Genomic DNA, 25,138 nt, shown 5'->3' with positions numbered 1-25,138 from the left:
ACGGTATAAGCTAAGCTAAAATTATCTAATTATCTATTTCAGTTAATGTTGCATATTGTGTCATTCCTTAATCTTAGAATTAGATCCGGCTTATTATTTTTGGCAACTTATCATTTTGCAACTGTTAGAGCAATTTTATAAAAGTAAGCTTGAACTTTCAATTATGTCATAAAGAATTTCCGATTCTGGAGCTGTCAAAGGATCTACAAAGCGAAAGCATGTTTCAATGTCCATAAAAAAAATGGATAAAGGCATATCCTTTGTTTTTCTAACCATTCCGAAATCCGTTTATCAATTTCATGCTGCTCTGCTGGGGGGGGGGATGTCGCAGCGCACAATGAACTGGAAGTTGATCTGTCAGCACTATCCTTATCTTCAGGGCAGATGTTTTTATTTTATTTGGCTTATAATTCCTTACTAAATGTAGTATTTCATCTCGATGTACTCCGTCTTTGATATGATTTAAATCAAATTCCTCGTCATTATAATTCGCTTCCAATAGCAAAGAAAGTGACAGAGGTTATTGAAAACGAAAAAATTTCGATTGACAAATTAGTCGGTTTCCTCGACACAGCAATTATAGGACTTGAACAGCGGAACTTTGTAACTGAACAAGAAATTATGTCTGTTTATAGATTTAAAGAGAATGTATTATCACATAAAAAACGAAGCAACTTAAACAACTTACACTGAAAGAAATGTTTAATCTCCATCTTTGATATGATTTAAATCAAATTCCTTGTCATTGTGAATATCACGAATACACATCAAATAGTTTTCTGGTTGCAATTTTCTAATTTCGACTGTGCGTAATGTATGCTTTACGCATGCGTGCATTGAAAGAAATGTTTAATAAAGTAAACAAATAAATATTAAGTTTTTTTTTTTTGTAAATTTTGATACCCTTTAGATCATAATTGCTCTTTATTTCATAAGTTACAGTTTCATATTTTTAATTTTATAATTTCTGCATGCCATCTTATCAGATTTAAACTGGTGATCTATAATCCGCAATCGCCGAAGTCCCGACGAGTCCGGATTAACGACTTTTGACTGTAGTACTTTTTTGCTATATTAGGATTGTAACAATGCATGGATATGTTCTTTCTATACTTATGATATTTTTTAAATATTATTGTGTCATTTGATGTAGTAAACCCTTGTTAACATGGATCTCAAGGCATCGAAAAATCAAGAGTTCATGTTAACTGGGTACTCAAATTTTATTTTTGGAATAATTTTTACTATATACTAATTATTTACAGTAAATAGGTGCATATATGTTAGATTATATGATGTATCTCTTAACAGAAAACACTACAGTACTGCATTAATTACTGTACTGCAACTTGAAAAAATATGCTTACTGATACCCGAATGTTCCCGTATATTGTGCTGTTGCAGACAGGAAGGAAAATTTTTGGTGACTTCACAGCCTACTGTACTCATGGCTTCTGTAAAACTAGCAGTCAATTTGAATGTTGTAGCAAAAGGTTTGAAAGTGTCCAAGGTATACAACACTTCCTGGCGAGTGGTTGGAGTCATACTGTCCTTCTCCCTTTCTTCTGATGACATTTCTTGCACCTCAGTCATAGCTGATTGTACAGATTCCACTGGAGCTTATTCGGCACTGTCATCATCTATACTAACAAACTCCTCAAAACTAACACCAGGGCTTGCAGCTTATTGTAGAATATTCCGTTCGTCAGGTTAAGTGATGTTGTTGTTACCATCTAATTCGTCAGCAGGAGTAATGTCTGTCTCTGGGCTCTTAAAATAGTTCTGTATATGTTGTGATGACGCAAATTTCCATAATGCAGCAATAGCTTTTATTGCATCAAGCATAGTCCAAATTGGTGTTTCCATCTCCATTTCAACGGTGGGAATTTTACCTGATTAATTTAGAATTATTCAAGATTAAACATCAAACTGATGAGTTAATTTATAAAGAATAAAAAAGCACATCTAATTCCATTCCTATTCAGCTACTTTTCAGTCGTGGTGGGTTTGCTCTTAGATTGAGCTCCTTTCAAAAGACCATAGGTGAAACATCAAGGGACTTCGCAGGAATATGCTGAAAAGGTCTATTTGCAATATCTTTGTCACTCTTCATTTTTTCAAGGAATCCAGTGGTATTTTTCAAAGTATCAGCTGTTGCTTTTTCTTTATGGAATTTCTTCTTTAACTATCAGACGTAAAACTTTCTCTCGATAGTACATTGAGTAGATTTTAACATTTCTTTCCACTTTTCTTATTTTTAATTTCCCATTGTAAGAGAATCCTGCAATAATCATAAACCCCCTTATTGAAACTTTCTTTGCATTGACAGAACCAGGGTTTGTACACTTTTTTTTTCCTTTTCGTTTTTCAGAATAAAAGACCCTTCTTTTTTGTTGTTCCATTCATTTAGGTAAATTCACGAGTCAGCAAGGGTCATGATGTATTTCCATTTATCTCTTGCAGAAACAGACAGAGTTCTACAAATTGTTTTGCATTGAGCCACATGCCTCAGGAAAAGCTGGTGAACACTATGTTTTTTATCTTTTTCAGTTGTAGTTCTTGGTTTATTATTTTATTTATAATTACTACAGATGTATTTAAAGATGTTGCAATCAATTTCTGTAGCAGTAGATTTTCTCTTGTTGTCAGCAATTAACTTTAGAAACATAAGAAAGAATATGTACCTTTTTCGGGTATTCATTTGAAGTGTTTTTTCCATACAGGAGTAAATGATTGATTGTTTTTCCTTTTCCGTTTAATAATGTTGCTTATCTTGCATTTGGAAATTTTAATACAATCATTTCTCAATATTTCTGAATTCTAGAAATTTAAATACTATGCATTTCTCTGTTTTTTAATTCTGGAATAGGAATACTTCTTTTCAGAAAGCACAAAATATTCTTAAATCCACAGCTTGTGTACATGCAACATTTTGAAAGAAAAATAAATTTAGATTTAGCAGATGATATTTCTCATTTCAAATAATAAGCTGTTGCCAGAAATATTTATTCTAATGCATTTCCTTTTTAAAAAAGTTCTTTATCAAAATCTTTCTAAACACCCTCTGTATATGCTATTCAGTGTTATCTTGATTTGTTGTACCATATAAAGATAAGTGTTCATTTGAGAAAGAAATAAAGGTTGTTGCTTTAGAAACTTCAGTTACTTAACCCAACTCCGTTTACTTCCTGAAACTATCTTTCATCTTGGTTACACTGATTGTTTTAAAATATTTTCTGAAGAAAATGCTGAAGCTTGAAGTTTATTCTGATAGTTTCTCATTTTTTTTCCCTTGGTTTATTTAGTACAAGTTAATGGTAGAGAAGATGAGACAGTTAAACTTGTTTCTCAGCAATTTATTCTTAGTCAGCTGTTTCAAAAAAGGTTTTTGCCTCTGTAATTCTTTGTCTGCTAATCAGTAACTCTCATTATTCATTCTCCAAGCTTTGGAAAAATTCACTGTACCTGACTAAACCCAGAATATTTAATGTTTGTTGGAAAGACTGCAGTGGATACCAGCCTGCTATGTGATTGAAGGCAATGAAGTGGGAGACCAAGTCACCAAAAAAATAGGGCATAAAGTGTTGAAAATGAATCAGAGAAACATGTCTATTGTGTCCCAAAGGCAATATTATTGCACTTTCTGTGTGGTGAAAGTATTCAGATAGGAGGTAAGTAAAACAGTGCTTACCTGAATCATTGGGATATGTCAGTTATTTTCTTCTGGATTATCTTATTTGAGGAAACTGTTTAATGACGTAAAACATCAAGAGTTCAGGATCAGATTTTTCTATTATATTTAATCAATAGACAAGTTTTACAGAAATATATTGGCAAATATCAAAATTGGACATTTATTATTTTTTCAAGCCAACAACAAGAACATACATAACATCATAACTTCTGAAACATGCGGGAGAAACATACATAATCTTTTCTTTTCAGTTAACTTCATTATGTGCATGCATGCGCAAAGCTGAATTCAAGGTGGAAACATCACAACATACTCCCACTTTTGAGATTTGAACCAAGGAATCTCAAACCCTAATTCTTTGTTTAATTAATCCTCCATATCTGGACCTTTTCCCAGGAACAGTCTGGAAAAAAGTCATTAAATGTTCTCTGCTTAGAAAAAGTTATCTTTTGAGCTAGTACTTACTACCTTGTCAGAAGCAGTCCCTGAAAGACGATCTTCAGCAGTCTTCGGTTCATTGGGAGTGGAAGCCTGTTCAGCTATAGGTATAACAGGGCCACTTTTATCAGTCACTTCAAGAGGTATTAGGCCACTTATGAACAAGCAGATAGAAGATAAAATTTCAAAATGTCCTATATGTAATGAATACCAGAATAAAAACATAAGACAGCCTATGGTACCACATGAAGTTCCCGATTTACCTTGGTGTAAAGTTGCAATAGATTTATTTGAGATTAATAAAGATGTATACTTATTAATTGTAGATTACTATTCCAACTTTCTTGAAATCTCCCAAGTTACCAGATACTCGAAGTCAAACAGTGATCAGTTACATGAAATCTCATTTGAAGAAATCTCATTTTGCAAGGTACGGTATACCATTGATAGTGATATCTGATAGTGAAACCTCAGTTCGCAAGTAAAGAATTTGCAGAATCTGCAAAGAAATACCAATTTAAACATACATCAAGCAGTCCATACGATCCACAGTTGAATGGATTAGCAGAGCGTTCAGTACAAACGGTGAAGAAATTCTTAAAGAAAGCTCAAGCAGATCATGCTGATCCTTATTTAGCATTGTTAGCTCATAGAAATACTCCTACTAATGAGATGTTAGGATCAGCAGCTCAACAATTTATGAGTAGAAGAACAAGAATGATTCTTCCTTCATCCGAAGAACTTCTAAAACCTCAAGTTGTGAAAAATGTAGTAGAAAAAATTGACCAAGAAAGAACAAAGCAGAAGTCATATTATGATCCTCATACAAAAACATTACCATCGCTAAACAAAGGGATTGTGTTTGGGTAAAGATAATTGCTGGAAACCAACAATTGTAGAAAAAGTATATATGACGCCTAGATCATATATACTGAGATCAGGTGGATCAGTGTTGGGTAGAAATAGAAAAGACATTAGAGAAAACAGTTTGGCTGTTGAAGAGAATATCAGAGGAACAGAACAAGGAGTTAATGCACAGAAAACATATGTAAAAGGATACGATTCCAGATAATTCTCAATTGCAGAGTTTAGAAGATGAACTACTAAACTCTGCTAACTCGGAAACAAGGAACGGTGAGCAAATAACTAGAAGTGGGAGAACGATTAGAAAGCCGGCCAGGTATTTCGACTAAACTCTTTAAAAAAATGGAAGATGTAATATTTAATAGTTTGTAAATGGCAACATTTAATACTTAGTGACTTGTAATTGGCAACACTTTGGATAGAAATATGAAATTAGAACTATGCTGGGATTGCAGTTCTCTGTAATATAATACATTCTATAATTATAAATAAATGTTTCTAAAAACTAAAAGTGCATCCTCATTATACCCGTCAGCATTGTTCTCCAGTCCATTAGCTTAAGTGTGTAAATGTGCTTCTAAAAGGTGTTCTTAACTTTTTTAACCGATCCATAACACTTAAATAGTAAGTCTGGTAATAAATATAAAAGATTTTGCTTCAAAATAAAGATCTTTCAGTTCCCTTTCCTTAAGATTAAGCTCGTTTCATTTTTCTTTTAACTGGGCAAATGGAATTTCAATCTCTTAAATATTTTTATTTTTTCCATCAGCATTGTTCTCAAGTCCATTAGTTATGTACGTAAATGTGCTTCTAAGAGATGTTCTTAACCTTTTTAACTGATTCATAACACTTAAATAGTAATGCTATTAATAAATAAATATACAAGATTTTGCTTCAAAATAACTCGTATCCTGGCAAGAAGACCAAATAACATTGTGTCTGTCCCAAGGCAATATTATTATACTTTCTCTGTGTTGAAAGTATTCAGATAGGAAGTAAGTAAAACAGCACTTACCTGAATCATTGGGATAAGTCCTGTTTTCCTCTGGATTATCTAAAGCTTTCAAGGAAATAGTTTATACAACGTAAAATATCAAGAGTTCAGGATCAGCTTTTTCTATTATTATATTTAATCTGCTGACAAGTTTTACAGAAATGTTATAACAAATATCAAAACTGGACATTTATTATTTTTTCAAGCCAACAAGAAGAACATGTATAACATCAGAACTAATAAGGGAAAGTGTGTTTTAATGGAGAATTTTCTAACGGTAGCTGCTAGTATTTACACATGAAGAAAACCATAAAATTTCTTGCAAACAGCTTGGTTGATCTCTGAAAGTAGAATTTGGATTGAATTACCAATGTTTTATGGATTTAACTACTCCAGAAGTCTATTTTACAGCGACATAGGGCTTGTTATGTTTATTATAAGCTTACCTCTTAAATTAGATATATCTGGTGTTGCAAAATAATAAATCTTCATTATTGAATAGAACTAATGCATAGATTTAAAAAAAAAGACAGAATATCAGTTTTTATAAATTCTGATTCACTTTTTTGAGTTTATTGATAAAGAGGATTGAGCAGTTTGCTAACAAAGCTAACATGAACCCTCGGTGGATTTATATGTTGGGGGCTGAAGGAATATCTGATCATAATTTCTGTGTTTGAAGTATATTTATTCTTTGAGATATGATTTGAAACTAGTAAAAAGGAATTTTATGAGAAATTATTTTAACTTAAGATTTTATGGGGTCATGAGTGGATCTGCAAGTATAATGGATCAGTAATCTGTTACAATTTAAAGTGTTTCCAGTTTCTTTTTTAGTTTTCTATCATAATTTTGAGTATACTATATAGAAATTACTTTTTTAGTATGTTGTACTTTTAAGTGTAAATTCTAATGATTTACATTTAATAGTGTTGGTTATAAAATGCATTTTAGTCTAAACTATTGCTTATTTATATTTTTCCTTCAGATGACAATGGACCATATTACTGGCATATCAGCAGTGGGACAATCCAGCGAGAGCCTCCTATTTTACATGTTGGGTGTAATAAAACTCCAAGCAGAATGTCAAAAGATCTTGAATTGGTAAATTTTGTTTATGAATTTCTTTTAAACATAACTGTATTTTTAAGTAGCAGATACTTATGAATTTTTTTGATGAGTTTCTAAATGTGCATAATTAAAATATACAGTCTGCAAAAGACTTCACTCAACTTGTGTTTTTAGAACCATTGGTCATAGATACATACCTTCAAATTGAAGAAAAAAATTAATGCTGAAAATATTCATGTTTTGACGTATTCAGATTCTAAAAAAGTAAATTTTATAAAAAAGTATGAAATTTAACACTTTTAATATGATCTTCCAATCTCAATATTTATAATTAAATCAAAAGAATTTTATAGTGATTATAAAAAAAATGCAAATTTGACTTCCATTTGACAAAAAAAAAAAAAAAAAAAAAAAAAAAAAAAAAAAAAAAAAAGAGCGAGATATTTAATTTCAAAATTTGGGCTATTTGATATTATTTGTAATTTGCCTTAGAGGGTCAATTAATAAATAAATTAGAATTATTTGAGATTAATTTTCCCCCTTAAATGATAGTGAATAATAGTCTTTTGTGGTTTGGTTTCATTTATTTAATTATGGCGAAGCTCTCGAGGGCTATCTGCCACAGGGAAGGGATGCTTTTGTGGTGCAGTTTTTTTAAGGGAAACTGACTTGTGTACACATTACAGATGAAGAAAACTAGGAAAATACCCATGCGGCCAGCCACTTCTCCAGGATTCGAACCCCAATTTTCTTTTGTGATTTACTAGAGTATAACGTTCTCAAATTTATAATTAATTCTGTTCCAGTTGGTCTGCCAAAAGAATTTTCTGTCAAATAATTTTTAATTTTACAAATGGTAAAAATGAGTTATTAATATTCTCAGAATTTACTTTAAAATTATAATCTTGTAATCATATAAAGCATTCATCAGCCTAGAAATATTTTTTAATTTTTCCCTTTATGCAATGAAACCTGCCAGTATTTTCCATTTCTGTAAGCTTCTTAAGTGGTGGTCATTGGCTGCTTATTGGATGTAAAATTTCAAGGTTAGAGTAAAATGGAGATGTTTTCTTTTACTTAAATTTTAAGATAACAGTAATGGTAATAGATGAACAAAATAATAAGCTGAATAAAGTCTGAAAGTTTATTGAGCTGAAATTAAGTGGTACCTAATTATTTCTCCTTCTTCCGTGCAAGGAAAAGGAAATCAGTGTGTGCAATATTCCACTTGAAACAAACATTAATCTTTGAGATTCACTTGTTGTGTCCAGGGCCAGATAAGACAGAAAAATGTTGTCTTCCCCACAACGATTCGAGAGCCAAAAAATTGAAATGTGATTCATTAGCCGGCAGAAACAGCTGATGATTCAGTATAAACATGGATAATAATGTTTTTGTTTTAAAAATATCAGCTTATCGGAACAAAATTTTATTTATGGCTCATTTACTTTTTCTTAAATATCATATTACCTATTTCTACACTGAAAAAAAAGAAGAAAAAACTTTTTCAGCAAAAAAAAAAAAATTATATAGGATCTGGATAAGAGATCACTGTGGTTATTTTACAAGCAAATTTTAGACATTATACAGCATAACATTCCCCATTCTTTATTTACCCTATTAATATTGGTGAGAACTGCAAAATGTACCAAAATCTTGGTCAAATTAGATTACTCTAGCTCTCCTAGATGCTTAAACATCATTGCAGTTCATTCAGTTAAAGGTAATAGTCTTATATTTATAATTAATATAAATTGAAAAGAATAGCTAATGTTGGAAGTACCAGTTTTTGATTTCTAGCATGTTGCATTGGAGTAAGAAAATCTTGCAACTATATTAGCATAATGCTGCTAAAAACTAGAAACTAGCTCATATGAAGTAATAGTAAATTCTGTGATTATTATGTTTAATCATTCATTAAACTGATCAAGTTTTTGGTTATTTTTTGAAGAATGATTAGTATAATGGATTAGTTGTTTAGTGTTTGTCAAAAGTGTTGGTTGTAGATTAATGTAAATCTTTTTAATTTTAAATACTCAATATAATAGACCTGCACTTATTGGCAGGAAAAGGGCAATTGACTTTGATTGTTCCAAAAATGCTTCATATATATTTAAAAGGTGTAAATAAATGAACTGAGAAAGCAAAAAACTGAACACAATTAAAATTGTACGACATTTGTATTCTCTTATTCAAAATTTGTAATTTGTTAAATATAATTTTATCAAAAATATATAATAATAATAATAATAATTTTAAAAATATGTTTAAAATGAAGTCACAAAATCTGTAATTCAAGACAAACATATGCAAGTAAAGAGTAAGTGAATATTGTCATCATTGGTTTGTATATAAATATTTTGTTGAAAAGCATGTAGCATTAATAATATATGTGGCTGACTTTCAAATAAAACTCCCCCCCCCATTTGTTTTTATCCATTATTCTCAATGGACAGTTTTTCATTAATTTTTAGGAATTCTTTTTAGTTTCTTATTCTTGTACCATTATGTGACCATAAATGCTTTTTGTGTGGATTTTTGTAGTGAATGATCATAAACATTAATTTTTATTCAGTTTACGTATTTAGTATGATTCACCTATTTCATCCATGCAGCAAAAATTAGCTGGCATTTCTTTCATCATATACACTTTTTCCTACTAAGTATTCTAATTTTGAAATCAGTCATAAAATACTAATACAGTCAAAAGTCTTTAATCCGGACTTGTCGGGACTTCGGCGATTCCGGATTATAGATCATCAGTTTAAATCTGGTGAGATGGCATGCAGAAATTATAAAATTAAAAATATGAAACCATAATTTATGAAATAAAGAGCAATTATGATCTAAAGGGTATCAAAATTTACAAAAAAAAAAAAAAGGAAAAGAAAAGAAAAAAGCTTGATATTTATTTGTTTACTTTATTAAACATTTCTTTCAACGCGCGCATGTGTAAAGCATATGTTATGCATAGTTGAAATTAGAAAATTGCAATAAGAAAACTATTTGATGTGTATTCGTGATATTTATAATGACGAGGAATTTGATTTAAATCATATCAAAGGAGTACATCGAGATGAAATACTACATTTAGTAAGGAATTATAAGCCGAATAAAATAAAAACATCTGCCCTGAATATAAGAATAGTGCTGACAGATCAACTTCCAGTTCATTGCACGCCACGTCATCCCCCCGCTTGCAGAGCAGCATGAAATTGATAAACATATTTCGGAATGGTTAAAGAATCAAAGGGTATGCCTTTATCCATTTTTAGCAGCAATTCCACTTTTTGTTTGATAGACATCGAAACATGCTTTTGCTTTGTAGATCCTTTGGTAGCTCCAGAATCGGAAATTTCTTTTTGACATAATTGAAAGTTCAAGCTTAATTTTTATAAAATTCTTCTAACAGTCTGCAAAAAATAATAAGTCGGATCCAATTAGAAGATTAAGGAACAACGCAATCTGCAACATTAACTGAAATATGGCCCTATTCACGACAAGGAGCGTAAATAACGATCTTTTCTTAATGGACGACCGCTAAATTTTATGACTCCAGTAACCGTAAGGACTGTTGGTTGAATTGCCATTCGTGACAACGACGGTCGGAGGGATCCTTACGGTAAGTAACCTTCGTTCGAGAGTTAGCGAAGTTGGGGAAGTAAACTGGTTAAAATAAGCCAATCATATTACAGCTACTAGATATACAGGCTGCTCGTCATACATCTTCTAGTGTAGGCCTCATGTTGTAGCCACGCTTTAGAGTTGTAATTCAGGTTTGGGGTGCCATCTTTGGCTCTTTAGCGGTGTTCGCTAAAACTTTATTATTTAACATTCTAGGGTATCCAAACTTGCAATTTTTTGCATTCATATAAAGATGTGTGGCTTTTGCCCCCTTTCTTTTCTCTGGAGTTCAGATTCTTTATTATATATATATATTTTTTTAAACTGCCAAATTTCTGATATGATTTAAGTTATTTTAAAAGTTTCTAAAACTTTCTCATATATTATATTTCAAATTTGTATATTAGTTAAAAATACTTTCTTTTTGAATTCCTTTATTGAATTTTCAATTTTTACTTTTAAATACATGCATAAAGTTAAGCATCTCAAAATCTATTTTTTGACAATAAATTTCTTGCAGCTGTATGCTTAAATTTTTATGAGGTTGTACTGGATTTATAATCATATTTTCATATTTATTTAACTTTTTCCTTTTAGAATTCAAGGTAATTTCATGTGTCATATAAAAATTAGAAGTGCTGTATTTGTATGATAATTCTTAATTTCTCAGCTATGGCCTTTCAGTACTGATTAAGTTAAGCATATTACTTTTATTTACATTACATGTTAAAATGTTTAGAGGCCATTAAAGCTGTGGGTACAAATTGGCATGAATACAACTTCAGTAATTTTTAAATTTCTAAAGCTTTCCTGAATCAACAGATAATTTTCTGAAATTGTAAATAAATTTTTACATGATAAATAAATAAGTGCATGCTGATGCTTTAATATATCTAGCCAGTTCACAGTTTAAACTTCTGAAAAAATTTAATAGCATGTCTGCATATAAATCATGTTTTTTATTTTAAATATGCTATTTGAAATTTGCTCATATGGAATCTAATATCTATTATTGTAGCAAACTGGTTAAAAATGTTATTTTGCATGTGTTTCCAGAAAAGGCAGCTAAAGATTTTATGATTTTAAATACTGTTTCAAGACATGTACCTTTAAATTATACAGTCAAAAGTCGTTAATCCGAACACCCATAATCCGGAATGAATCCGTTTACGCATGCGCGAAATACTTTTAGGCATGCGCATGCACATAATATGTTTATGCATGCGCTTTTAATGCATAACGGACGGCATAGGCTAAGCTAAAATAATCTAGTTATCTATTTCAGCTAATGTTGCAGATTGCATTGTTCCTTAATCTCCTAATTGGACCCAGCTTATTATTTTTTGCAGACTGTTAGAGCAATTTTATAAAAGTAAGCTTGAACTTTCGATTATATCAAAAAGAATTTCCGATTCTGGAGCTGCCAAAGGATCTACAAAGCGAAAGCATGTTTCGATGTCCATCAAACAAAAAGTGGAATTGCTGCAAAAAATGGATAAAGGCATATCCTTTGTTTCTCTAACCATTCCGAAATCTGTTTATCAATTTCACGCTGTTCTGCGGAAGGGGGGGACGTCGCGATGGGCAATGAACTGGAAGTTGATCTATCAGCACTATCCTCATCTTCAGGGCAGATGTTTTTATTTTATTCGGCTTATAGTTCCTCACTAAATGTAGTTTTTCATCTCGATGTACTCCAATATAATTTAAATCAATTTCCTCGTCATTATAAATATCATGAATACACATCAAATAGTTTTCTGGTTGCAATTTCGAAAGATATGTTTAATAAAGTAAACAAATAAATATTAAGCTTTTTTCTTTGTAAATTTTGATACCCTTTAGATCATAATTGCTCTTTATTTCATAAATTACGGTTTCATATTTTTAATTTTATAATTTCTGCATGCCATCTTACCAGATTTAAACTGATGATCTATAATCCGAAAAACCGATAATCCGGAATCGCGGAAGTCCCGACGAGTCCGGATTAAAGACTTTTGACTTTAATGCTTTTAGATTGAAGTGCAGAATGCTGTAAAAAATACTTCAGTTCTCTGATGGCAAAAAAATAAATTTTTGTACAGATTTGGTAGAGTAAAAATTCCACATCAAAAACATTTTTTCACCTTTAGGTAAAACGAAATTGAAAAAGTAATACATACATAAATAAATAAAAATAATACTTTTACATACAGAATTTGCAGATATTATTTACTAATCAATTATTCGTTATTGATAGCTACTTTTTATAATACATAGAAAAAATACTGATAAATTTATAAGAATTTATATGCATTAAATGATGGAAAAAACATACATACGCTGTTAATATTACACTTATCTGAATATTTAATGATAATTATTCTGAATAGTTAATGATAATAACCTATATAAGATTCAATCTATACCAATGCTTAAATGCAAGGACAATGCTTAAATCACAGTTCTTCTTATTAATTAATTTCCATATGTAAAAACATAAAAATATTATTTAGCTACAGATCTATAGATTAAGGCCTCTTGTAAGAAGCATATGCAAAACACATATAATGAAAATAATGCAAAAATAGAATTTTTTTTAATGTAGTGCAATTCATTCCATTATATTAAAATCTTATTAAAATACAGCAGTAATTTGATATTTTTTCTATTATAAATCAACAGCTTTATATAGAATGATCTTACTTTACTGGATTCTTAATTGAATGAATGTATATGGAAATATTGAAATAAATGAAGGGGGGGAAAGTAAAAGGTCTGAATAAATCTTAGCCAACACTGCTAAGATAATATTCTTATTTTCAATAGAATGTTTCAAGGTATATCATTTTAGCTTAGTTCTTTTTCTATTAAAGCAGCTAACCTAAAGCATGTATCTCATTAATTTGTTAAAAATATAGCTTAAGTAAGTTTTATGTGCATACTGAGAAGGCAAAAACAAATAGCCTTGATTTAAAACCTGTTTTAAAGCAACAAGTAAATAAAATACACTGGTTCTATTAGCACGTCAACAACAACAACAAAAAAAAAAAAAATACTGTTGTGTACTGTAAAAACACATCCCAAGTATCACATTATGATATATTACACTCTTACAAAAGAAGAAATATCATATTAGGAATATACTCTTTTATGTATTTGATAACAAAGAAGAGTAAAACATATGCAACATCACATTATGAAAAATCCTGCAAGTCATTACAATAATAAGGTAAAAATCAGTTGATTATTCTTTCACGGTACCACTAAATTTTCCAATCAAAATTATGAATACGCCAAAACAGATTCACTATCGGTGCCTCATATTTAAGGTCACACAAAAGTAAATTTGATTTAGCTGAACACGAAATCTTCCACGACAAATTTATGAACAAATTGATTTTCTTTAAAATGTACTTGCAAATTTAACAAAAACATGCATGAACTTTAACATTAAAATCTAAAGCACTAGTATTTAGTAACAGTTACACATATTAAATGAATTTTATCACAATTTTAAGAATGCAATTTTCTGATAAATTTTAATTTTTATACAAAAACAGAATTAATTTTATAAAGCTACTTAAAAAATATTTCCTGTTCACACATTTAAATAAATTTAAAGTAAGTATACTTAAAAATACAACATGAAGATTTTCTACTAGATAAAGCATGATAATGGGCTCAGAACAATTTGTCGAATATTTAAATTAATACTTAACTTTTCAAAATTCCTAAAAAATACAGAATATATTTATCTTACTGTAAAGAAAAAACAAAATTATTTATAATTTCGATCACACTATCAAGTTTTTAACACTGGCACCAACTAGCAGATTTGGCCACAATATATTAGAATCAAAATAGAATGCTACTTTAAATTACCAGTCGTACAGTAAAATTTAATAAAAATAAGGCACATCACATTTTTAACCTTTGTGATAACCCAGCACAAAGTTTACATGAAATGTAGGATACAATTTTACAAACAGTATAAACTATTTGTGATAATAAAAGAAACATCACAAACAGTGTTGGCGATATTTTACTTCACAAACACATGCACATTCCGCAATTGATTTTGTATTTATAAAATCAGCTGATTGTCAATAAGTGACAGTGAAATAGAAATACACATTTTGAAGAAATATGAAGAGTAATTTTCTAACATTCTATGGAAAAATACGAAGCTGAACTTACCTCACCAATGACATTCTCCTGGACCCAGAATTCATTAACCTTGATGATAATTAATTATCCATTGTCTATATTGTATGTAAATTGAACGCATTGCTTCGATCACGGAAAATTTGCTGCCGACGCAGAGAAATTCGACTGATTTCATCCAAATACGCTTCAGCTAAAACTGACGCAAAACCTTCTGCCATGTTTATTGCCGGAATTATAACCATCTGTTTATTTAACACGAAGGGTCAGACCTGTCCTTACTTTAACAGCCGTTTCGTCAATTTAACGGTCAAATTTAAGGCTAGCTTTGATAAGAATACCAATACTTGCTGTTTAACTACTTGTGACATCAGAATACCTCGTGATTCCGTAAATCTCACTTAACGCTGTGGTTAAAAATGGCATGAATAGGGCCCATAGATAATTAGATAATTTTAGCGTAGCTTATGCCATCCGTTATACATTAAACGTGCATGCGTAAAGGTATTATGCGCATGCATTAACATATTATGCATTGATGCATGCACATAATACCTTTACGCATTAACGCATTATGCATTGACGCATGTGCAGAAAGTTTGTAGCTTTGAGGTCCGGATTATGGACGTCCAGATTAAAGACTTTTGACTGTATTAGGATTCTTTCACACTGTTCTCAAAGTATTTGCTCTCGATGATTATTATGTAATTTTTTTAATCCCACTGTTGACAGTTGATTTAAATGTATCTCAACATTTATTTTCATGTGCAACTTACTGAACTGCAGTATATGACTTCTGTGCTATTTTGCTCATATTACAATAGATTTACCCTGATTTTTCAACATACTTAGTTTTTGAGCTGCTGCACCTAAATCACATTCACAAAACATAACTGAAAAACATGAGCTTCCACACTTCAGGTAAATAAAATGAAAAGCAGTAAGTGTGAAAATTAATTTTTGTACAAAGATGCCCTTTGATTAAATAAATTAATAGTTAATTTGTTTCTAGAGATGAGTGCACAATTTTGTGGAAAGTATTTGTATGAAAAAAAATCAAAACATATGTAATCTTTTTTTATATAGCTGTTTAATGTAAAGAAAATCGCATGACAAATAGCCTGATCCCCTTCTGTATGAAAAATTTTGTAGCTTTCAATTTATACTTTTATGTTGTTATAATTATATTTTGAAAATGAAATTACAGCAGTAAGTTTGAAAATTAATCTTTAAGCCCTTGGATTAAATAAAGTAGTAATTAGTCTGTTTCTAAGAATGACTGTACCATTTTGTGAAAAAATATTTATATGAAAAAATTTAAAACATAATATATATATTCCTTTTTATATAACTCTTTAACAAAGAAAATCATATGACAAATAGCGTGAATTTTTTAGACTTCATTTTTCATTTAAAAATCCAGTCTTAACTATTTCTTAAGAAAAAATTTCATTTGTATATTTATGATTTCATGTAGATTTTGGTTGGGCAGGGGGTTAAAACTATTTCACGTCTTACCTTTTGTACTAAAATGTGTATTTTTAAATAGATAGCGACTGAAAACGAATTTTGTTTGAATTCCTGTAAAGCATCTTGTGGAATATCTGTTGCAAATGAAACATCCCATAACATCTTGAGCGTTCATTCACTTGATGAAAAATATAAGTAAGTTTATTTACTTTCAGAATAAAATAATAATATAATTAAATATGCATCAATATTTGCTTCATTTTTTTAAATTTAATTCATTGTCTGGCATGTTTTCCCCCTTTAGTATTGTATGCATTTTTAAACTCAATACTTCTGTGCAGGTATCATTTTAGATTAAGCTATAAAACTTCATAAATTATACTCATGTTCTTTTCATACAGTAAATTTTGAATATTCATTTTTATTTAGGAGGAGGAGTTGTCCTGATGGTTCTTGTAGTTTAACTTCTGATAAAGTAAGTGCTTTTTAAAACAAGGAAAGTCTGTTATTATGCAAGTCATCTGATAATTTATATTTATTCATTATAATATATTTTAATAATCCCATGCAAACTTGAATATGAATTTTGTAAAAATACTTTTTTTTATTTGCATTATCCATCCTTTTTGTACTTTTTTTTTTTTATTTAAATTTTTCAAGCTTTCCAGGTATTTTTATCATATTGAAGTGCATTGCATAAAATCTAAAGTATTATAATTTTACTATAAAGAACAAACTTCTTTAAACAATTTTATCAACGAGAAAATGGGATTGGAACAAATATCAAGTGGCCTTTTTGAAAATGAAATTCTAATGAATGTTTATCTTTCAAACAGACTTTTTGTGATGCCACTTTAGAAAAACTAAAATGTACAGAAATTAAAAATAAGATGAACAGGAAATGTAGAGAACGCTACACACTCCCTTTCCAGTGAAAACAATTAGGAGACATAGTCCTTTAAATGAGGTGGAAACCTGACGATCTTTCCACTGCTTGATATGGTTATACTTGACCAGCGGCAAGATTTTCCCTTAAGGTTCGCACTGCGTCTGCAGATCTGGATGATCCATGTGCCTGTGGGTTTCAAGATTCTGCTCATCACTGTCTTTTATAGTTAAACATGGTTTCAGTCTATCAATTGAAGTTCTTTTGACAGTTCCATTAATTTTAGTGTCAAAATACTTTAGTGCTCGATGTTTGACTACATAATGCCCAAGATAAACTGGTTGCAAAGATGAAGTGGCCGTGTTATTGTAGACAAAAACATGTGAGCAATTCAAAAGTCTTTGGAAACGAATACGGTCGTATTGCCATAGGTAGTCGTTGCAGAAGGTTTCATGTTACGGATAATACTTTATAGCCTTTGCACAAACTCTGAGTGTGTGACATTAGGGATCGTGGTGATGAATTCTCCTGGTAAACCGAGAAGACTTCCGTAAAGAAGCTCTGCTGAAGAATATCATATATCTTCTTTTCAGTGCAGAGTGTAATCTGAGAAAAACCAAAAGTAAAGTGTCTACCCATGTAAATGACATTTCAAGATTGCTTTTATAATCCTGTGCTGTCGCTCAATCAATCCGTTCTATTCTGGATGGTATGTTGTTCTGGATTTTTGAAAACCGAAGTATTTGCTCAAAGATGAGAAGAATTGAAGTTCAAACTGGCGTTCTTGATCACACATAATACACTGTGAAATTTTAAAACGAGAAATCCAGGTTGAGATTATCCCCTTTGCAACTGTTTCTGCTAATTGATCCGCCATAGAAAGGTTTCAACCCATCTTGAAAAATGATCAATCATTGTTAGTAAGTATCTGAAACCTTGAGATGAAGGCAAAGGTCCAACAGTATCAATGTTATGTGTTGAAAACGTTCAGGTGGATCCTTGAAGTCCATAAGAGCTGACTTTGTATGTGTTTGATCCTTAGGTCATTGGCATTCAATACATTCCCTACACCATAACTGACAATCTTTATTGATTTGGCCATATGAATCTTTTTGTGATTAATTTTCTTGTGTTTCTAATCCCTAGATGAGATAGGGTATGAATAGAAGAAAATATCTATCGGGGAAAGTTTGAGGGAATGTATGGACGGTTACTGTTGGTGGAGACATCACAATAAATCGATTTGTCGGTACCTGGAATAGGAATCCAAACCATTATCAGCCTTTGGTTGTTTTTTAAAGTTGTTAACTCTTCATCATCTTGAAATTCTTGAATAATTGTGTAATCGATTAGAGATGGTATTAATTCTCGAAAGAGCATCTGCAACGCTTTCTTTCCCGTTAGTAAAGCGAATAGTCGTTGAAAATTGAGCAATGTTACTCAGTTGTCGTGCTTGGCTTTGAGAGGCTTTGTCTCAATTTTGTTGAAAACCGAAGGTGAGAGATTTGTGGTTCGTATAAATGTTGGAAGACCTTCCCTTTATTATATGTACCTAAAATGCTTTATTGCAGTGTAGATGGACAAGAACTCTCGATCATATGTGGTGTATTTTCTCTGTCAGGTAAGGAGCATGAGAAGAAACTTAATGGACACATCTCTCCCTGGTCACTGATGAATGACAGCTCCGATAGCTGTATCTGAAGCATCGTATGTGGAAGATATAGCAGCGTCAGTTCAGGGATGAACCGGCATAGTAGCATGACAAAGTGCATTTATGAGGTTTTTGAAGGCATTGCTAGAATCTTTGGTTCATGTTAGGGGTAGTTTACTATATTTTCATCTTAAACTGAGTAGTGAGGTTAGAGGTTATTGAAGCTTTGCAAACTTTGGGATGAAGTGGTGATAAAAATTGATCATCCCTAAGAACCTGTGCAAGCTGGTAGCTGATGTGGGTTTGGGTATGTTTTATATAGCTTCAACTTCTGCCAGACAATCTCTTATTCCATCAGTTGTAATTTCATACCCCAAATAATTAAGTTTTGAAGAGCCAAAAGTACATTTTTCAATATTGATGCATAAACCATAGTCGTTTAACCTTTGAAAGATTGTGTGTGAGTTCTTACGGTGCGGCTCGTCATCTGGAGAAACGATTAGTATGTCATCTAAACAGCAGAATGTAAAGTCTAATCCTGATAGTACCATATTCATGAATCGCTGAAATGTCTGTGCCACAATGCGTAAACCAAATGGCGTGAATTGGAATTCAAAGAGTCCAAAATGGGGATGTTGCTTTTCGTGCACTGGAATTTGTTGATAAGCTCTAATTAAGTCAATGAATGAAAAAAATCTTTCTGTGTAGAATATAGCCACAGTCAGTGAGGAATGGTAGAGGATATTGATCAGGAGTGGTGATATTAAGAGCTCTGTAATCTCCACAGGGCCTCCAATCACCTGATTTCTTTAGGATGAGATGTAGAGGACTAGTTCAACAACTTTTTGAAGACCTGTAAAGACCTTGTTGTAACATAAATTTGGCTTTTGCTGCTTTTAATTTTTCGGTTGTGAGTGTACCCCCCTTAGTTTCAATGAAATGTTCAATGTTGTGAATTTTGATTTTGTTATTGACAAGTGTTGGCTGCAAAAGATCTGGAAATTGTTTGAAGATTACTTTGTACTGGTTCTGTACTGCATGAACCATTGGTCAAACGACACCATAGGAGAGGTCACCATTGTAAGGTAATAAAGTGATGCCATTAACTAATTTACCATTTTTGCTGTCAACCGAAAGGAGAAAGTGAGATAAAAAGTCAATACCTATCATTTTTTAATTAACAGCAGCTATGACAAAAGGCCAGTCAAATGCTCTTCTCAGTCCGAAATACAATTTTAGCAACTTTTGCCCGTAAGTCTTAATTTTGGTTCTATTTGCAGAAAAAAATTCCAGCTTTGCAACAATTTTTTTTTTTTCTTTTGATAATGGTGGGTGGAATCATGGAAATTTCAGCACTAGTTGATTAAAAATTGGGTGGCGTTCTCCTTGTCACAAATAAAGAGACAACTCATCACTACCCCTGGCCCTCTGTCTTGTCTCTTCGCGAGAGTCAAGGATTTAGTTTTCCTGCGGATGAAAACTGATTTTTTTTAGGCCAGTTGCAAGGATTATTGCATCTGAAAGCCTTGTTGCCAAACCTTGAGTTATAATAACATAAACTCACATTTCTGCTACTACGCTTATTAATAGAATTACTTCTAGAACGTGATTTGGATTGTTGACGCCTTTAGCTTAGTTCGCTAACTTGTAGGAATAACTTTGAAACCTGCTCCTGTAATATAATTAAAATATCTAGAGCAAGTTACATCGGCATTCTGATGTGTCACGGATTTTATTTTATTTTCCACATTTTATCGGCCATTGTTGCCAATTTGGCTAAATTAATGCCGCTGATGAAAAAAATGCTCGAGAAATCCGTGGGTAATTTTTGAAGCCAGAGAGTTTAAGTTTCACCTACCTTATATCTGAAGCTAAATTCTTCATTTCACATAAGAGCTGTGAAGTTTTTCTATCACCAATTCCACTTCATTTAATAATTTTTGGTCCTTTTGCATTTTGGTTTCAGCAGAGATGGAAATTAGTCTGTCTTCAGTAGCTGCGTACTTGTCGTCCCTTGGGGAATTGATCAAAATGTCCGACACTTGTGATAACAAGGTCCTCAATAAGGCTTAAGTATATGTGGGAATTTATTTATTCAGAACTCTGATAAGCCTTAAGCATGTGCAAGAAATAAACGTAAGTATAATGAATAACTAAACTAATACAGTTCAGGCTTAATTGTCTCAGTGCGCGATAGAAGCAAGATAAAATTTAATGGAACAACTTGTCGTTAGTCGCCAAGCTCATGATGCATAGCCAAATATGTATAGTGAAGGATAGCTAAATTTGATGATGATAGCCGTGAATTTTAATGGCTTTCCGATATTGCAAAACAAAGGTGGAATTTTCCAAGTAACAGATTTTGTAAAGAAACGTGGGGAAGCGGTAATAAATGCAGATGATATAAAAGAAGTTTTTCATTGTGATGACAATGCTTCCACTGCTGCTGATAGTGAAGAAAGTGACAGAGAAGTTACTGAAAACGAGAAAATTTCGATTGACAAGTTAGTCAGAATTCTCGAAACAGCAGTTACAGGATTTCAACAATGTAACTAAACAAGAGATTATGTCTGTCTACAGAATTAATGAGAAAGTATTAGCATAAAAAATGAAGCAACTTAATAATTTTTTTTTTTTTTTTTTTTTTTTTTTTTTAATTTTGATACTCTTTAGATCATAAATACTTCATTATTTCATAAATCAGGATTTCATGTTTTTAATTTTATAATTTCTACGTTCCATCTTACTAGATTTAAACTGATGATCTAATTAAGACACAATAACACGCCGAATAAATACCAATTCAGAAGTCAAACAACAAAAATCAGCGTTATACCTACAAAATTTTCACAGGACTAGTTTCGATGGTTTTACCGAACCATCATCTTCAGCTGCAAAACCGCAAATGAACAAGATAGGAAATAATGATTAGATAAGATAAGAAAGCCTGGACAAGAATAAGCAAGTGGCGCCATCTGTTGGCGAAACCAGAACTAAAACATAATTTCTCTAAAAGCCGAAGGCAAATTGGATTGGAATTAGGATCGTTAACTAGAACAGAAAGATTTTTATGAATGTGAAATGCCTCTAGAAAATCCAGTTCTCCAATGGAAGATGTTTTTTGAATAATTTTGGCAGCAGAAAAATTGAAAGTGTGATTTTCGGACCAACAATGTTGAGCAACAGAAGACCTCTGTGTTTCCTTTTTCCTAACATATGCCTCATGTTCTTTGACGCGAAATTTTAAGGCTCTCTTAGTTTGGCCAATGTAAATTAAACCACACTGGCAAGGAATCCTATAAATACCCCAGGAATTCATATCCGGAATGGGGTCCTTGAGTATAGAAGTTGGAATTTTATTGATGGGAGAAAAAACAACCCGAAAGTTAAATTTCTGCAAAATATGTGCAACTTTATAGCTAATTGATGGAAAGAAGGGAATGACAACAGAATTTTTATAATCTCCTAAAATAAGTGTGTGGCTTTTAGTGTGTTGAGATGAGAATTTTTTAACTGCTTGATTAATAATGTTGGGTGAAAAGCCCCTGTCAATAGCTATTGCTTTTAAATAATTTAGTTCTTCATCAAGGGCTAGTTTGGAGGAGCAAACTTGAAGAGCACGGAAAACATAGGAATAAAATGATTTATTAATTAACATAGGAATAAAATGATTTATTAATTAACATAGGAATAAAATGGTTTATTAATTAACATAGGAATAAAATGGTTTATTCCTATGTTTTCCGTGCTCTTCAAGTTTGCTCCTCCAAACTAGCCCTTGATGAAGAACTAAATTATTTTAAAGCAATAGCTATTGACAGGGGCTTTTCACCCAACATTATTAATCAAGCAGTTAAAAAATTCTCATCTCAACACACTAAAAGCCACACACTTATTTTAGGAGATTATAAAAATTCTGTTGTCATTCCCTTCTTTCCATCAATTAGCTATAAAGTTGCACATATTTTGCAGAAATTTAACTTTCGGGTTGTTTTTTCTCCCATCAATAAAATTCCAACTTCTATACTCAAGGACCCCATTCCGGATATGAATTCCTGGGGTATTTATAGGATTCCTTGCCAGTGTGGTTTAATTTACATTGGCCAAACTAAGAGAGCCTTAAAATTTCGCGTCAAAGAACATGAGGCATATGTTAGGAAAAAGGAAACACAGAGGTCTTCTGTTGCTCAACATTGTTGGTCCGAAAATCACACTTTCAATTTTTCTGCTGCCAAAATTATTCAAAAAACATCTTCCATTGGAGAACTGAATTTTCTAGAGGCATTTCACATTCATAAAAATCTTTCTGTTCTAGTTAACGATCCTAATTCCAATCCAAATTTGCCTTCGGCTTTTAGAGAAATTATGTTTTAGTTCTGGTTTCACCAACAGATGGCGCCACTTGCTTATTCTTGTCCAGGCTTTCTTATCTTATCTAATCATTATTTCCTATCTTGTTCATTTGCGGTTTTGCAGCTGAAGATGATGGTTCGGTAAAACCATCGAAACTAGTCCTGTGAAAATTTTGTAGGTATAACGCTGATTTTTGTTGTTTGACTTCTGAATTGATGATCTAATATCCGGAAAAATCCCAAATCTGGAATCAACAAAGTTCCGGCGAGTCCGGATTTCAGACTTTGTACTGTATTTTCTTGATTTTAATTAAAAAAATGACTCTCATTTTGTACCTTGATTCCTTTTCTTCCAATATACATCCAAACCGAAATCAGATACATTAAAAGCTAGCAGAAATTTTCATGTGTAATGAATATAGAAGGCAGCCTTCTCTACGGAATTTTCCAGTCGTAATGCTGAGAGGGTTAAAAAATGTATATAAAGTGTGGGAAATATTGTTATTTATTTTTAGATACTAAAGTTGGCTGTGAATTTTGTTAAATGATATAAAAAAGTTGACATTTGTGTAGTTTTTAGAACTGAACTAGAAATAAGATATTTATTGTTATACATAGAGTATTTTATCAGGGCTATTTTACTGTGGGCTGTTTTGACAGATTGTGACTGCCAGCATTTCACAACTATTCTGGAACACTGGATTGTCATGTACCTTTGTTTGATGCATGTATACTACTGGTTTCTGCTTGTAATTAAGTAGCCCAATTAAAAGAATCATCATAGTACTGTTGATATTTGTTTAACAATCCCTTGTGTCCTAGAAGCAAGGGCATTTATAATCAAAGTTGATTTACTTTCTTCATTTGGAGACTTTTTGTGCTGGTTATGATGGAACGGTTGCTACATTTCACAACAACCAGCACAGTTGGTTGTTTTCATTATAACTATCAACAGTACTTTATTTTTGGTTTAAAAGTTACAAACTTACATGAGTTAATCTACCATATAGAGTAATGCTGCTATTTAGATTTAGATAAATATGAAGAATAAAAGTTTTATTTTTGTATGTAATTGATATTTCATCAGAAATAGTAACCCAGACAGGATATCCTTTTGCATCTGCATCCTTTTGCTCTCAATCTGCTAGAACTTTTACCCCATAGGAAAAATGCCACACCAAGAAATCATTTGCACTATGATACTATCCACAATTTGGAAAGAAAAACCCTGCTATGCTTCTCCATATCAAAGAAGAAAGTCAGCCCACTTTTAAAAATAAAGTATTTTACTCTGTGGAGAGTGTCCATTCCATGTTTTTATAGGTGTTGGTAACATTATTTTCTTCCCTGTAATGTAAATTTATCTTCTCTAGCATGTTTTTAACTATAAGTATCTCTTTTTGAGCACGTTATAAATATTATTTTTAGAAAACCTATTCTTTGCTAAGAAGTAATAATAATTCATTTCTCATTCTTAATATTTACTAGAGGAAATATAGGGAATGAGAAAATATTTTGTAATCCATAGGATGTCACTGCAGTCTTGATAGAGTGAATATACCTTAACATGCTGGGGAATAGTTTTATAGCTATAGACCATTTGCTTATTTTGTATTGGACTGCTTGAATCAGAGATTTTGTTCATTAACTGTCTCTTTGGAACACAGCATGATAAGTTAACTCCAACTATTAGAAGCAGCAGCTGCTGGGGTGTTAGAGGTGGCTTTAGGCAACATTTTATAGGCTCAGTATTCATTAAGTAATGTGTTCATCATTTAATGGTTCTTAAAGAAATAGCCATCATAGTTCTAAATAGCTTTATCATTAGTTAGCTGTAATCCTTCATTGCTTTTCTTTAACTGTGTAATACTGCTTAATGGTTAGTGACATGATAGTATAAAATCTGTTTAGTCATTGTAAGGAATGAACTGCAGACTTCAAAAGT

The 25,138-nt window shown here is 31.6% G+C and overlaps 1 protein-coding gene across 3 annotated transcripts in view; it reads left to right on the top strand.

Moving 5' to 3' along the window:
• Positions 1–25,138, top strand: part of LOC118193676 (protein Fe65 homolog) — a 146,329-nt gene that overhangs the window by 70,990 nt on the left and 50,201 nt on the right. For all 3 annotated transcript variants that reach the window (XM_085808374.1, XM_085808375.1, XM_085808376.1), the window contains 3 exons: positions 6,979–7,094; positions 16,384–16,499; positions 16,734–16,779. In XM_085808374.1, coding sequence (XP_085664500.1) covers positions 6,979–7,094; positions 16,384–16,499; positions 16,734–16,779 — 278 coding nt within the window. The remainder of the gene's footprint in view (positions 1–6,978; positions 7,095–16,383; positions 16,500–16,733; positions 16,780–25,138) is intronic.

This window comes from Stegodyphus dumicola, chromosome X1 (genome assembly GCF_044657685.1).
Source record: "Stegodyphus dumicola isolate Sdum_Otavi_A_Nest chromosome X1, ASM4465768v1".
NCBI classification, from domain to species: domain Eukaryota; kingdom Metazoa; phylum Arthropoda; class Arachnida; order Araneae; family Eresidae; genus Stegodyphus; species Stegodyphus dumicola.
This window is presented reverse-complemented; position numbering and strand designations above follow the sequence as displayed.